The sequence below is a fragment of the Cynara cardunculus genome (assembly GCF_001531365.2).
Source record: "Cynara cardunculus var. scolymus isolate 2C chromosome LG 1, CcrdV1, whole genome shotgun sequence".
In the NCBI taxonomy this organism is placed as follows: Eukaryota; Viridiplantae; Streptophyta; class Magnoliopsida; order Asterales; family Asteraceae; genus Cynara; species Cynara cardunculus.
Genome location: NC_037528.1, coordinates 48493711 through 48510960, shown reverse-complemented (window position 1 = coordinate 48510960; position 17250 = coordinate 48493711). Strand labels below are relative to the sequence as shown.

At 35.8% G+C, this 17250-nt stretch overlaps 1 protein-coding gene across 2 annotated transcripts; it reads right to left on the bottom strand.

Moving 5' to 3' along the window:
* Positions 1 to 1815: 1815 nt before the first annotated feature.
* LOC112502585 lies at positions 1816 to 8929 on the bottom strand. Of its 2 annotated transcripts, XM_025106540.1 has the most exons (4): positions 8812 to 8929; positions 6677 to 6766; positions 3081 to 3190; positions 1816 to 2238 (listed from the first exon to the last, which is right to left on the bottom strand). In XM_025106540.1, the coding sequence occupies exons 3-4, from the start codon at positions 3175 to 3177 to the stop codon at positions 2015 to 2017; spliced, it is 321 nt and encodes a 106-aa protein (XP_024962308.1). In that variant the 5' UTR covers positions 3178 to 3190; positions 6677 to 6766; positions 8812 to 8929; the 3' UTR covers positions 1816 to 2014. The 2 variants fall into 2 exon arrangements, with proteins under 2 accessions (XP_024962308.1, XP_024962314.1); XM_025106546.1 differs by lacking the exon at positions 6677 to 6766 and having other exon boundaries at positions 1838 to 2238.
* Positions 8930 to 17250: the final 8321 nt, after the last annotated feature.

The following is a 17250-nucleotide window of genomic DNA, read 5'->3' as shown; positions in this document are numbered from 1 at the left end:
AGAATCGTGTGAGAAAGAGATGGAATCTGGACTCTTGATCGCCTTTTAATCTCAAACTCATCCATGAATCGTGTTTGATACGGGGATAGATCCGGTGCATCTCATCCTAATATGCATCCAAATGTGCAGATCTTTTCTTATACTTCTCATCTTAACTATCTTTCTCACCAGAATCTTAAGGTACTATCCCTGATTCTATGAATCATCTTTGATCATTCAAACTTTGAAATTAATATTAACATTTTTTGGCAAAAATCAATAATTATGTTTACCATCTTATAGATCTCTTAAATGGAAGTATGTTACCTACTAAGCATTAAGTGGGTTGATCCATTTGAGTTCTCTCTTTTTGATCAACTGAAGAAACTCTTCTCTTACGTTTATCAAACACTTACTCGGTAAGCGTTTATCGGTAAAATTTAATACTATCATTTACTTACCACGTAAGAGTTTAGTCCACCAAAACGACATCGTATGCAACAATTACCCGGTAAGCGCTTACCATGGTAAGAGTCATCGTCCTCATTTACCGGGTAAGTCTCTTGGTCCTTGTCTCGCTCTTACCGGGTAAGATCTTTGATCCTTATTATATTCATCCGGTAAGGTAAGATTCTTGATCCTTATTATATTCTTAATGGGGCTGTTTGGCAATTGTTGAATGGTTTGATGCAAAATGATTAAGTGGTCAGAATGCTTAAGAGACTCTCATGATATAGTGCAAAATGAAATATAATTGTTTGGTAATTGTGTACAATAAAATTAGGGTTCTTAATGGTTAAGGGAGATCCATGATACAAAATCATTCAGAGGGTAATTAAACCATTATGAGGCAGACTTTTTTTTATCAGACAAGATTCACCTCTTAAAGATTCAGATGTTGCCTCTTAATGAAACTATTAAGAGGTAAACAAACAACCTCAAACACCTACCTAGGAAAGACTTTGGTAAATATCCCCTTGGTTTTTTTGTTAGTTTTCATATGCTAACAACATTCTTCCAAAACAAACACTTGTTGGCAAACACTTTTTCTTATCATTGCTTACTTTTTTTGCATAACAAGTTAACATTAAATGTTTAGCTGCACCTTTTATGGCCAATCATGGGTTTTGCAACTAATGAGTATTAAACAGTAAGGGTGGTGCCTAATTGGTTTGAGCTTGGCTCTAAAAGTCAAAAGTATCAGGAGGTCTCAGGTTCAAATCTAAGAAGAAATAAAAATCCCCTTATGGCCACGGAGGTTCAAATGCAATGACTCCGGGCAATCTGCAAAGCAGGTGGTCGTCCTGGGATTATTCGGCTCGTATAACGGGTTGGATATCCAGGTTAATCAACAACAACAAAAAAAAACTAGCCAGTATTGAAGAATACAAGTAACTAGAGTTGTTTTATGTTCGTTGTGTGCTAGTCTTTGGTCTTTTTACATGTCTGACCACATTGCCAGGGGGTCTTCATAGAAACAACCGCTCTACTCGTTGTTGTAGAGGTTAGGTTTGCGTGCATCTCACCCTCCCTAGAGCCTACTTTCGAGTGGGATTTATTGGGTCCATTTGGCCTTTGTCTTGTTGCTGATTTGCTGTTTTCTTGATGTCGATTTACTGCTACAGAAGCTGTTGGTATAATCCTTTGCCTCAATTAGCATCATTCTTGCAAACTCAACTGTTGTTTTGCTAGTGAAATTTGGTGCTGAATATCTGATAATACCAAACCCAACGGCCCGTCTGACCGCTAGTATTTCTGAATCGATGAATAATCCGGGCTTCTAGACATCGACTTGACGACAACCATTTCCAAGCCAAACGGTAGAACGAAAAATAAGACCAAAGCTCTTGAAAGACTTGCACATAACACCCGAAGGGTAAATGAAATCCGATAAGAAATTACTAAGAAACGATTCCCTTTTAAGGTTTCATGGCATGACAAATAAAAATGTACAAGAACGCGTTAAATACGAGTACAACCGAAGGGCGCCTGCAAAATCAACAGTGTGAAAAAACCCAACCAAATCTATGACTCTTTACTCCTCTTTCTTACGGGCCGAAGAACTTTCCGGTGTTTCGTTTGGTACCAAATGTTTAACACTTGCCTCAGCTTCCGAAACAAACTTGGGATCAGGCTCGTGTTTCTCCGAGGGCTCTCTCATAGCAAGATATATGTAGAATGCAATTACGACATTGACGGATACAACCGCGAGAAACCCGCTCAAAAGTGTCAAGGAATATGGAGACATATCGGCAATACCTGTTCAAGAAAGCGAAAAGACATGATAATAGAAATCGATTTAACGGAGATTAAAATTTTGAATCACTGTAGTTGTAAGCTAACCACCGTTCACATGATTTAGTGATGTAAGAGTGCGTTTGGAACGCAAACAACAGGACAGAGGATAGTGAGATTGGGGGTGGATGGTTTTAAAGTTTTAATTTTACATGGGTAGGTTAGTAATTTACCAATATCTCCCTGGTTTTTACCTATTTTAGTGGGACAAAAAAAAAGAAAAAAAATTGAAATAGCCATCTTCAGAGATCAAATTCATCTCTTCCGGAATTTTTCAAGAATATCCCTACCTCCTTAAGTGGCACCTCCAAGACTTGCGTAGGAGCTAAAAGACAAAAAAACATTCACTTTTCACCCACTTACAGGGGTCCCACTTGCGGTGCCACTTGCAGAGGTAGTGATATTTTGAGAATCTCAGGTGAGAATGGCTAAGAGGTGAATTTGGTCCATAAAATGGCTATTTCCTTTAATTTCCCCTAAAAATGCATTTATGTCTCAATCAGGCTCCGTACTATCCTAGTCAAAGGTCAAAGGTCACATCAAACGTGACAAACAACAATTTTTTGTATTGTCTTGTCCAGCCATGTCCCGTCCTATGTACCGTACACAAAAACAACCTCTTTACCACTTGGGGTAGAGGTAACAAACAAACCTTTGGTAGATAATTAGCATCAAACTTGCAAGCAAAAAAAGGTGAACCGATATCATACGAAACCATCCAAGTTTTCTAGAAAAAAGAAGGCCGAAAGAAATACGAATTCAAGACTTATCCAAATGAATATTTGCGAAGTTCATATGAAGCTTACCGGGAAATAAATTGTTATTGAAGGCATACAAGATTGCAATTGGGACCGCCCACATCAACATAGATGTTATGAAGAACTTCTCTATAACTCTAGCCATTCTTTGCTTCAAACTGCAAAAAATTCAAACATCATAAGGTTACTGAATTATTTGTGTTCATTTTTTTCTCAATATAGAGGTAATGTCTCTGATCACTTTAAGTAATTATATTAATGAAAACTATCAATATAGTGTCAAATTTTTAACTATCATATGTTTTACATAATCTAAAGAGTAAATTACGATTTCGTCCCTGTGGTTATATGAGAATTATGGATTGGGTCCTCCAAGTAAAATAATTACATCCGTAGTCATTGTGGTTTCACTTTTGTTATGGACTAGGTCTCTTACCCCAACTCCACTAACCAATGCACCATTAAGTCAAAGATAATATGGACCTTTTACCATTTTCTTTATATATACGTGTGTGTGTGTGTACATATATGCCTATAGCATCGTCCCTCAAAGAAGTCAGTCGGCATCCCTCTGTCCTCCCATCTCCGATCACTCACCACAGCCTCCTTCCCTTTTCTCAACCGACCACCCCACCTTCAAGAACCTGCAAAACATCTGTGGCAGAACCCCCTCTACTGCCACTAGACAAGGATGAAATCTGTAATTTACTCCATTGTGGCTCCCTTACCTTTGCGAGCTAATGGAGTCCATGGATAGGCTCGATTTATGACTGACTTGTAAGTTTGTCAGACACTTAGACTAGCTAGATGAAGCCATTAACCTTTCTAAGGTATGAGAATGAGCTTGATGTTGGTCTATAAAGATAGTTGCTAATGATTTATGAAAGCAAATCGTGGCGTGAAAATTCGATATATATATCCACTTATGGGATACCTTTCACTGAAGGGGAGGCGAATTATTTGCTTGAAAACTACTATGTCTTTGATCAAACCCTCCCTGTTTATCTTCCTGTTCTTTTCCGATCAAACCTTCCCCTCCGATCATCTTCTCCAAAGAGGATGGACACAAACAAACTGATTCCTTTTGTGGTTGTTTTGACAATCCCATAAACTAAATTAGGTAAATACAGATGCCAACTTAAATTATAAAAAGACAACCTAGAATAGAAACAAATTACAAGATTATCGAAGAGTTTCATCGACTTGCATTGTTTCAAAAGAACAAATCACAAGATTAAGTTTCTGAACAGGAACAAATCACACTAACTGAGCCACTCTAGATCCAGAATCTGAGTTTCTTTTTCTCGATCTCAGCAAACTCCATCCACCAACCAATTTGGACCTCGACCTGGACCTTGATCATGATTAGGTAGACAAACCTCGATCTGGACCTAGATCATGCATCTGGATATGAGGGAGGCGCTGTTGTTGCTGGTGATGGAGGCGAGGAGGAAGACTGTCATTTTGTAAGGGAAAAGGAGGAAGACCTCCATTGTTTGGCCGGAAAAACAAAATGGGATGGGGGATGAGGAATTCATCGATGCGTTCTAAGGTGGCGGAAGGGTTTATGGGGGCAAGATTTTGAGGGAGGAGGTGGGAGGGTTGCAAGGTGGTGACCGGAGATGGCCTTCATCGGAGGGACGATGGCTTTCATAAGAGGACATGATTTGGCCGGCGTGGGTGGTCTTGGGAGGGGACTATGCTGAGTCGGTGATACATGTATATTATATATGTGTATATATTGTTAAAAGAAAAAAGTTAAAAGGACAATATTACCCCTGTTTTAACGGAGCAATGGTTAATGGAGTTAGGGCAAGGGACCCAATCCAAAACAAAAGTGAAACCATAGTGACCATATACGTAATTATTGTGTTTGGGGGACCCAATCCAAAATTTTCAATAACCACAGTGACCAAATTTGTAATTACTCTAATCTAAATAACCATATCTTATATGTTACTAAATAAATAGCTCAAGTGTGCTTAACCATAGTTAAGTCAAAGAAGATTGTCCAACTGCTTACCTCAGTTTGATGAGTTTAGAACACTGATTTGTGGGAACCATTTATAAGTCACACACTTTACTAGCTATTTTCAAAAGAAATGAGGATGTAACTTGATGAGAATATGTTATGAACCCAACCATTCAGTATATGTATGCTAGAAGAAAGAAAAATAAATCTGGACAGGAGGGGATCAGTGGCAGAAAAGGATAGCCAGGTAGTTTGGGCTTGAGGACAGCTTCGGAATTATCTTTAATAAGTCATTATGAGTATATATAGTGGGGAGTTTGGGGTGATTGGCATATGGCTCTTTTGGGAGATCCCTAGCATCTCGAACTGCTAGATAGCCTTTTACGGTTTTCCTTTTGTTAATTCAATCATTCAACACCTCCTTCAATATTAAATTTCCTCTGTTTACCTCTTTGTTCTCTAATTCATAACAGAGTACATAAATTAAATGGTTCTTCTTGAGCTTTTGAGTTGTTCAACCGAATTGGTAACACAAGACAAAAAACCAAATCAAACAAAACCTAGTAAGTCCTATGTGTGTCTAGGGAGGGTAAGATGTATTAAGACCTTAACCTCTATCCTTCCCAGTTCACACCATACAACATAGTTGGTCCAATGGTTACCCTATGGTATTTGACCATTAGCATTAAGTGTTACCTTATTGTCACATAACACTCCCGTGGCCACCCTCCATTTTAACCAACCTGCCTTTATGCTCCTCGATGTCACCCTCATTTTGAATCATAGAGCCTAGATACTTGAAGTTGTCATTTTGAACTACCCACTACTCTCCTAGATTGACTTCTACCCTCACTTAATCACACTCCTTACTGAAGTTGTACCAAATGGGCAAGACTTAAATCTCCAATGCCACCCTCCACTGCTCCAACCTAGAGTTCACCTCTCTCTACATTTCCACTACTAGCACGATGTCTCCGGCAAACAACGAACACCATGGGACACACCCTTCGATACCTTGTGAAATCTCCTCCAAAATCATGGGCTCACGGCAAAAAGGAACGGGTTTAGTGTCGAAACCTGGTATAACCCTATCTCCACCTGAAAATACTCCGTCTCACCCATATCTTGTATATTGCCCTGACATACCTTCATGTTATTCTCTCTCTTCCAGACTCTCCAGATCACATCCCAGAGTACATCATGATAGGCTTTCTCTCCTGGTCTATGAACACCATGTATGCAAATCCTTATAATGTTCTCTATACCTCTCCATAAGGAGTCTAATTAGGTGGATTGCCTCCCAAATTGGTTCTCAGACACCCCTATCCCCTCTCCTTCTCCCTCTCTAGCCTCGTTAAAAAGCAAACAAAAATAAACTACCCCATCTCTCCTTTATTGCATTGTGACTAACTAAAACATGTGCAGTCTATCAAAAAAGAGATGACCTTCGGATTTAAACCATAAGCATCCAAACTTTCCATTAAGCATAGGCACAATAACCTCATAGTTAATATAAAGATGCATGCTACAAAAAAAAAAACAGAATGTTGTGATCATAATGCTCTAAACTCATAGAACAAATGGACAGCTAATCAACAACCCGATTTAACATTGAACAATGTCATTCCAGTTTCAAATACCTACAGTGTTGTGATTATAAATAGGAACTCACCAGCAACCCTATTTAACATTTGTAGCAAAAGTCAGTAGACGTTGGACCTCCCATTTTGTGGTTTGGGAGTGGAAATATTAAAACCTCCACCTAAATCAAGATCATAAAATATAAGTGTAAGTATGACATGAATCCGAAGACCTAAATACCTGGTTATGTGAAAAGATTTTACTCTCAATTACGTCAATGCTTGAAGCAATAGAGAGATGCTTACTTGGAACGTGCATAAAGTACGTGAGAAAGGCATGGAACTATGGAAGGCATGTTTTAACATGCTTTAAGAATTAAACAATCTCATTTCAACATATAAGGTGCATATCAATGATCTATACATAGCAACTGATTGGAAATGCATATCATGTCTAGTAATTTGGCTTTACAGGGAAGGCATAAATAATCCACCACTTACCAGTTACTTATTATGATGAAGGATCGTGTGAGAATAGGAGTTAAGGTGAGAAGCCTAAGAGGGGATCTGGACTTTTGTTCACTTTTAATCTCACCCCCACCTCATGAATTGCGCTCTCATGGGAATTGATCCGGTGCATCTCATCAGTGTTAATCTTCAATTAGGATTGATCCATCCGGTGCATCTCATCAGTGTTAATCTTCAATTAAGATTGATCCATCTAGTGCATCTCATCAGTGTTARYSTKYWMKKRRGAYWGATCCAAGGGTGGAGATCCCTTCTTACCCTTCTCACCATAACTTCCATTCTCACTAGAACTCAACCCTACCTAATATATGAAAAAACAACATAACTAGTTTACCACTGGCAGCAATTGAACAGATGGCTGTCCAACAAGCTGGCCAGCAGATCTATTTCAATTGAATCAAGGACTCGGAGTCTTATGGACATCTTTCTAACATATGGCTGAAATCATATATTTAACAGGAAGATTTTACTACATTACTACCACAACAAGCTATTATGTACTTAAAAAAAACAAGATGTTGACTCATATTCTCCTATATTCGTAGTATCTCGTGGGCGAAATCGTTGATATGGGTATCTAGAAATAACAGGAAAAACAGGAGCTTTAGACAATAAAAAAGAGTATATGTTCCTCTGGTTTTAGTCAAAAAGCTTTACTAGATACTAATGTTGCAATTTCTATTTTTCTCAGCAATGTGTTGATTGCCTGAGTTCATCCCTTTGTTTTGATGCTTATCTATTGATGTTCATGTGTAAAAAACAGGCTTCATAGTTCATACTCTTTTCTTTCTCAATCAATCAGTCAATCCCTATTCTTTGTTATCACTAGGTTACGAGTGCATAGATGCTAGGTTAGCTCACCTAGCTTTGTGAACGATTGACGATGAACGATTGCAGTCTTGAAAGATTTCATTTCACAGTTGCCACTTGCACGATTGACGCTCGAATTCTTGACTGATTGAACGATTAGATTCTTGACTGTTCGGTTCTCGTTTTCTGTTAAGACCTATATGGATATAGTTGTCTGTATTGATATAGTTGTCTGAATATTAACTGATAAGTTGTTGTTCGGTTGTTGTGCTGAATAAGCGGTCTGAATGTCAGAAATGACCATTTTACCCAGTCTTATTTTTGTCTTGAGACATGTCTATTTACTTCAAATTCTGTTGTTTGTTTGTTTTCTTCACTATTCAAAACAACAAATGTTATTAAAAATGACTGGGCTGGGTTTGTTTTGACCTTCTTTAGCAGTCATAATAATGCACTTTTGGTTTGGTTCAGCCTGTTTCAAATGAAAGCAGCAGCTAAAAAACTCGACAGAAGGTAGCATAGTGAGGAAATTGAACAGAAACTTAAAAATCGGACTTCTTGGTCGATTTACCCATTTGAAGAATCGAACAGAAACGTAAAAAACCAAAATTCCAAGAAGAAACAAAATCATAGCACATCATAGGGGTTGTTCGGTAAGCTATTACAAAATCATAGCGCATCAAAAGAAGAAACAAAAGATTTCAGAACAGGGTAGCACAGTGAGGAAATCAGAAACAGAAGCACAGTTACAAATCAAACAGAAAGACTCGACAGAAGGTAGCACAGTGAGGAAATCGAACAGAAACGTAAAAATCGGACTTCTTGGTCGATTTACCCATTTGAAGAATCGAAGCACAGTGAGCAGGAGCAATCGACGAGGAGAACATACCTGTGTGAAGAACGATGGAGCAGAAGCAATCGAAGCACAGTGAGCAGGAGCAGAAGTCGAGGTCTCTATGGTGGTAGGGTTTAACGTGAGTCGTTGGGGAGAGGTTAAGCTGGAGAAAATTAGCGGAGTTTATTATGTGGGGTGTTTGGGATTGCTTATTTAAAACAACTTATGTTTTTTTGTAAAAGTGTTTATTAACTTATGTGGTATTAAATTAGAGTTTTGTAAAAAATGTTTGGATTAGCTTATAACGATACCAAAAAGCAATAAGTTGATAAGTTGGTTTTTAGTGTTTGGCAAATTTGGCTTATAGATGTAAAATTACCAAAAAGGTCCTCCAATCAATCTCCAGTGTTCATCGTCTCCATCCTCACTCCAAACCCTATTTTCTCCAGATTCCTCTCCATCCTCATCACTCCAACCCTATTTTCTCCAGATTCCTCTCTAGTGTTCATCCGTGTTTGCACCCGCCGTGAAAGAGGTTGTCATCGCGATCTCCTGTGAGTGGTTTCTCCCCGAGAACCTCTGCATCGGCGAGTTTCTTGGCACCGATTTCCGTCTCCAAGACGACATCCGTCTCCAAGATGACATTCGATTCGATTTCACAGATCGATAAGAGATCGATTTGGAGAAGACGTACCTGGAGAAGATCGATGAGAAGAGATCGATTTTGGAGAAACTTGTAACYTGGAGATGATCGATTGTTGGAGAARACGTGATTTGTTGGAGAAGAGATCGATGAGAAGAGATCTGATCGATTTGGAGAAGACAGAGATCGATTTGGGGGTGTTTATTAGACAGGGTTAAAATGGTAAAATGGTAATAAGTCAATTTTCATAAGTCAGTATGGATTAACTTATAAAAAACGACTTATTACCGGTTTGGTACCGGTATAAGCACTTTTTTTTTTTTTACCCAAACACTCCGAAATGACTTATCTCCGTTACCAAACTGAAATAAGTCAATAAGTCACTTTAAAAAGCTTTCCCAAACACCCCCTAAGAGAGAGGTTTTCTAGCCAGGTGAAACAGCTTACTTAGAGGTGCATTGGTTACGCTGGAGAGGACATGATACAACAGAAATCCTGTTTCATGTTTGGCATAAATTTTATGTAAAACAGACTGAAACAAAGTGGAACAGACCTGTTTTACCCTTATCACATGGAACAAGATGAAATAAGGTAGAACAGATTTATCTATATCTATACTACCTTATTAAGCAAATTCATTAAAAGTCTTAAAGTCTTAAAATTATAAATACCTAAAATATCCTTATCTTCTATCTATACTACATCTAATACATTTTGTACTACATTTTAATGCATAAAACCTCTATCACATTGATAACAAGCCTCACTCTCTCTCTCTCTCTCTCTCTCTCTCTCTCTCTCTCTCTCTCTCTCTCTCTCCGCCACTTCGTCCAACTCCCTATGTGCCTCTTCATCCTCCCAAATCAGACTTCCAATGTGCTTTAATCCCTTTCCAAGGTGACGATTGAAGTTTCTATTGTTTTATTTCACTTCCCAAATCGAGCTTACGTTCATGTTTAAACCCTAATGAACCAAATCGACGTCTGCTTTTGTTTTCTTCTTTCAAATCGACACCTTCAACTTGACGTTTGGTTCTGTTCTCTTCATCTTGTGATGTTYTTTTCTTTCTTTTCCCTCAAAACCCTTTGCAGATTAATACAAAAGGTAGTCAAGAAGAATCATACCTTTCATTTGTGGGTTTATTTTTTTCTTATTAAACCCTAATCGTACTCTCAGTTTTAAAATTGGTTTGATTTCTGCTTTGAGTTTCTTAATTTCATTCTGGTTTGTAAGAATCATCATCAAGAAGAAGAAGAGGGTGACGAACTTTTAATCTCGAGAACCATTGATGCTTCCTTAAAGAAAGCCATATCAATCTGAAGAGATAATATTATATCTTCAGGTAAGATTTTACTTGTTTTAGGTTTTTGGTTTGGTTTGGTTTGAATTTTATCTTAAATTGATGAGATGAAATCTTGGTTTGATTTCAAGCAAAGTTTAAAATTGGTTTGATTTCTTCTTTGAATTTCTTAATTTCATTCTGTTTGAGTTTATTAATTTCATTTTGTGTAARAATCATCATCATTAAGAAGAAGAAGAGGATGATGAAGATTTAATCTTGAGAACCACTGATGGTGCTTCCATAGTTGAAATTGAACTTCTTAGTTGACACATCAATTAACAATAAGGTCAATAGACATTGAATGTTGCACATATCTATTTGTGGATTTTTATGCAATTTCTTTTTTTTTTTCAAACCCATTTTATTGTAACATCATTTGAATACAGATGATTCTGAAAATAGCGATATTCGAGAGGGGTCTGATAATCACGAAAACAACACTTTAACTGGTCGATGACATTGGCTTCTGAATAGTTGAGAAACATTTACTGTTTCCATTATAGGAGCTGAACTTTCATTTGAGTTGCTTGTAGTTGTTATCATGATTGACATTTGGTRACCAGGTGAAGATGAGATTTTGTTGTTCTTTCTTAGAGCGGAATTGTTATTTATTAGTTTATTTGATTTTCAAGTTCTTTTTTCAACCATCATATACTTTAACCCTAAATTTCTCAACGACTTAGGAATTCATTTGCTCTTGGCATATGTTTGTCTTATATTACAGCCGAGGTTGTGGCAGGGTCAGCARCATGGCTTGGCAGAGGCCTTTCATGTGTTTGTGCTCAGAGAAGAGAAGATGATTCTCGCACACCATTTGATTTGACCACTGCCCAGGTCGTGTCTTAACCCAACTAATATGACAAATGCATTTGATTTGTTTGTAATATTTATACCCATAAGGCTATGCTTACTGCTTGATATTCTTGTTAGATTTTCTGTGAACACAATGAACTATGACCTAATATTAAGCTCTCAATGTTCTATCAATAGTGTTTGTTCTTGTGTCTAGAATTGCAGCTCTCATATGGAGACAAAATGTTCTCATCTTTATGGAAATGTTTAACCACTTCCTACTGTAGATAAGAATATTAATTGTGCCTGTTTGAAGTTCGTTGCGTTCTATCTTGGGAATTGTTAACTTTTCTCCGTCTTTGTGGTTGTTAGGACAGGGTGGGACTGGGGAATGGACGCATGGTAGATTTTATGTTTGAAGTCATCTAGACATACATACTTGATTCATTTGTATAAAGTGGAATAACAGCTTAACTGTGCTTCCAGTTTGCAGATTGCAGGAAAAGATAGACATTTGTATAAAATGGAATAACATGAGTAGAAGACGAAAGTTTCATTTGTATAAAGTGGAATAACAGCTTCTTGTTTAAAATATTGTGTGTTTGTGGCAACATATAATTATTCTTCACTTCACTTTTCCTAATTTCTGCTATGACATGTTTCTTTATTCCTTTCCCTTTCTTTCTATATGTCACTGTTGCTATGTAAACAGACAATACATGAGTAGAAGACGAATTTTTCTCTTAATTTTAAGCTTGGTTATTAGTGTAGCATTTGATCCGAGTTTTTGTTATTAACTTTTGATTACATCTTTTATTGTACTTCATATGCACAAGAGTTATCTGAGCTACAATTGTATGTCCTCCAGAGGTGATCCRGAGCATGTTTTAGACRTGGATGGCCTTTGGCAGCTTATTTGTGGAACCTTTAAAGGTATGCAATCCATGTTTGCATAACTTAAGTCATTTTATCTTATTCCTATTGAGATTGCTATCTTTTGGTGTTTTGGGAACARTAAAAAAACTATTATTAAAATTGCAAGTGAATCTAATTGGTTACTTATTGATGGATGAATCTACTTGGTTCTAACATTTTTATTGTGTATATGCATCACAGTAGTAAGTTGTTATTTTCTCATTTACACTAAAACCATTTATTAATGTTGAGAATAGTTAAAACTTAGCTTCTTGTGACCTCAAAAGCATAACTGCAGTTATATTTGGTGAACTGTAAGGAGCCGTTTACCAAACACTTAACCCGGTAAGTGCTTGCCGGTAAAATTTAACACTATTATTTACTTGTCGGGTAAGATTTTAGTCCAGTAAAACGACATCGTATACAATAATTTACTCAGTAAGCGCTTACCGTGGTAAGACTCTTGGTCCTTGCTCGCTCTTTCCGGATAAGATTTTCGGTCCTTACCATATTCATCCGGTGAGGTGGTATAGCGTTTACCTGGGTAAGCGTTTGGTAAACAGCCCCTAAGTACCATATGGAAGTGGTTGGCTATGGTTTATTCGATCCAACAATATTAAAGTCTTTTGTTGCCCCTTACCGTCAATGTTAATCCCATGTGTATAACAATTTGGTCATTTTGTGCAAGGCTACTCAAGGAATACACCTGTCTGATTGCATAAATAAAAGCCCAAATCAAGATGGTAAGTTCACTTCAAAGCGAACTCTATGAGATGACTGGATTTTTGAACATGATGTTTTTGGTGTTACTCGGAAGTTTTGTGAAGGACGGAAGAGTTGTTACAACTGCTATCGGAGTAATTCTGTTAAGTTATCGAGTCAAAAATAAGAATTCAAACTTTTAAATATGTTTAGATCAGATTTGTCTATTTGGTTTGTTGTTGAAATATATTGAATTATTCGAGTTATTAATCATAAACAATTGTCTTTAAACTAATTTTCTTACCGAGAATTTGTATCTTAGATCTTTAAATTTTGTTTATCTTTTTTAGAGCATTCTCAATTCGTCTAGGTGCTTTTGATTTGAATTGATTTTAAAGATTTCTTAGATTTTTTGGTTGATTTCTATGTATTTTTTAGGTTTTTTTTAGATTTTTTTGGAGAGACTTTTTTCATTTTTTCCATTTATGTTACATGTATTTTCTAATATCTTCTAACACCATTTCATACCGCAAAAGAGTTCAACTTGAGAAAATTGGTTGAGCGGTTGCACGAGACTTCCCTTCGACCGCATCTTGAAGTTTTGTTATTGCACTATGAGCGACACCAAACCATTGTTTTTGCCATCTCTCATGTTTTATAGCTCTATTTGACCTTTTTTCATTGCATATTGTTACAACATTGCCTTCACAAACTTACGTTTGACATTACTTTGAAATTTATCCCGCTGCATTGCGCGGGTATACAACTAGTATTTTATTAATATAACTTCAAAATAAAACTTAATTATCTTCTAAAACATCAAATATGCCTCTCTTTTAAATTTTATTTATTTTTTAAATTTTATTTATTGTATTTTATGTTTCTTAAACTTTCATTTTATTGTGCTCAAAATGTTCTTTGTATACGGTTTCTATATTTTTATTAATTTATGTAATTTAATATATATTAATAATAAAAAAATAATGTAGAAAAAGAGATAAAAATAAAAATAGAAAACCACATAAACTTTTTATTTGGTGTCATTTTAATTGTTTTGACGAAAACTTCAAATGATATATTTTGTTATAAAAATAATTATTCTATTATAATTTAATAAATTACATAAATTGTTTTCTTATTTTATCACCATCAAATGTATTGCGTAAGGTTCACGCATGTAATTCGTTGTTTTCGATGAATTTTGTATGTTTTACCTTGATCAGAGTAGCAAATATTCGATTTTGATCTTACAGGAGTGATTGTACAGGTAATAGGTGAATTATTTGGTGGTAGTAGTTTTTTCTTCTTAGTATGGAATGCATATAGATTTGCTTCGATAATGAATTCTTGATGCTTATATTATATTTAATTTTTTCATATATCATTAGTTGATTATAAATCATGTATTTATGCAAATGTATTTTTGCAAGTAGTAGTGGTTTGATGTAAGTTATACTTTGCACACCTTATTTGTTAACATTTATATTGATTATTTAGTGGAAAAAAAACACTAAACAGCTGACTGGGGGTAATTGGTCATTTTAGCCAGTTCTGTCCAGTCATGTCATGTCTTACCAAACGCTGAACAGCTGTCATATTATGTCCTGTCCTGTCTTGTTCTGTCATGTCCTATCATGTTTTGTCTGTGTGCCAAACGCACCCTTACGGAACACATACGGTTGTCCAAAAACCAAATTATCCCGAATCCGAACCGAAAATAAGGTAGTTATGTAAAACCCGAATATCCCGAAATCCGAAAATCTGAAAACTAACTTTTTGGGGAAAATTTAGGTCTGGATTGGGTTTGATATTTGGCCGTCGGTCTGTCTGAAAACCCGAAATACATACATATATATTTTAAATACTATATAAATATACTTATTTATCTAATTATCTTTTGAAAATTCTAAAAATCTTAGTCGGTCGTGTTTTTTGTTAATTTCTAAGCATACTATCGATTTATTAATCCTCTAAACCGATTGAATTCATCGTCAAATACGATTGGGCATATATATTTTTTGCATTATAACTAATTTGAACCCGACCAACCTGAAGCAATCCGAAACCCAAAATCCAAAAACTGGGGCTTGATTTCCATATCTGAAATTCGATCATATTTTTTTATTTTCGCACCCAAACCCGCCCGATCCGCCCAATGCACGCACCTACTTCTAACCCAATAGTTTGGGTTTTAATGCGTTGATGGAGGATCGTGTAACGATAGAAGTTACGGCGATAGGCGAAACTTGATCATTTTTTATGTTAACATGTTTCATGAATTGTGTTTATCCAATGTTCGAAAAGGCTCACCACAACAACCTGATGGCGCACCATGACTTAAGACTTGTGTCTCACATCACGTTATGTCTGAGGCACGCCATGGCGTAGTGCATGGTTTTGATTACACGACATTTTATTTTACTTATCTTTTTAATGTCTTATTTGTTATTTTTTAATATATAATTTAATTTAAATTGCTTAATATCATTGATTTATTGAGTAATAGTATAAAACATACGTTTATGTATATAATTAGATATTTGTCGCCTTAAATCACGCGTTAAAAACGCCGCCACCTCAATGCGTTAAAAATGCAGCCACCTCGTCGTGGCTTTGTAATATTTTTTTTTGTAAACTTTGGCTATTTTGGGAAATGTAAAGTGTCTAAAAAGTGAAAGTCGTTTTATAAAGTGGCTATTTGCATAAAATTCCCGAATTGATTTGGTATACCGTATTACTGTTGATCTTAAATTAAAATTGATCTAATGATGGAGATCCCTTCGTACCCGTCTCACCATGACTTTCATTCTCACCGGAACTCAACCATGTATGTGTTTGTATCAAAGAGAGCATCTCGAAGGGGTTGTTCTGTTATTTTTCATTAAGTCTGTAAGAATTAATCTGATTGTAGGGTGTTTGAGATTGCTTATAAAAGCTGCTTTTTAACTTATTTCAATCTGGCACCGGTGATAAACTGTTTTATGGTGTTTGGATAAGAAAAAAAAACTGCTTATACCAGTGCCAAACCGGTAATAAGCTGTTTTTGATAAGTTAATCCTTCATGACTTATGAAAAACTACTTATTACCAGTTTACAATTTTAACCATGTTTTATTTAACTCCGATTTAATACCACATAAGTTAATAAACAGTTTTACAAAAAAACATAAGTTGTTTTAAATAAGCAATCCCAAACACCCCCTAAATCATTCTAACTATAATAAGTTGATAATCACTTTTGTAGAAAAGATGTCAGATTTAAAAAACAAAATTACAGGCATACCTTGGTACTGATGAACGTAAGGTCGAAAAGACGAAAACAACACTAGATCAGATAGTATTGCCACAGAGAGAGAGAGAGAGAGAAAGATATTTGGTAATCGTATTTTTAGAGAAGTTAAAACTAAGAATATGCTTATTGCGACAGTTTCGACAGTCTGTGATTCCTTCACAGAAGTATTGATGCAAGAAGACTAATGGGAAGGAGAAAGAAGGGAAAATAAGCAAGTTGCACAACTGCTATTTGTGTAATGTCTAGGTGGCTTATCTATAAATATGCCACCTAGACATTACATAAGTATCACTTACGCAACTTGCTTAATATCTAATCTTTCCAATTATTTTATTGGAAAAAATTAGTTATGCAAGTTGTGTAAGTACCACCTTCACATTTTTCAGCTGTCTCGGTCACATTGTTGAAAACGTGGTGGCTATAAAGTGAAGTGAGGATTTACATTAGAAAAATCATATAAAATAATATTTTATTATAAAAGTTCTCACAGTTATCATAATATTAAGGGTTCTCATTTAATTATGCTCATTTTTTGTATATATTCTTATCGTTTATCGTCGTCACTCATTATCGTTTGATTGCACACACTATTTCTCTGGTAACTTTTTAATATCTCATACTCTCCAGTTTCTTTTCAATATTCTTGAAAGTTTAAGAAAAGACCAACAAATCTTTTATTCCTCTCGTGTATATTTATATCTATATTATATTATAAATCATTTGACAAAAACTCGTAAAATGCATTTTTTATGCGTAAAATACTGTTTATTAATGTATATTACTTAAAACTCAATATTACAAGTAGATT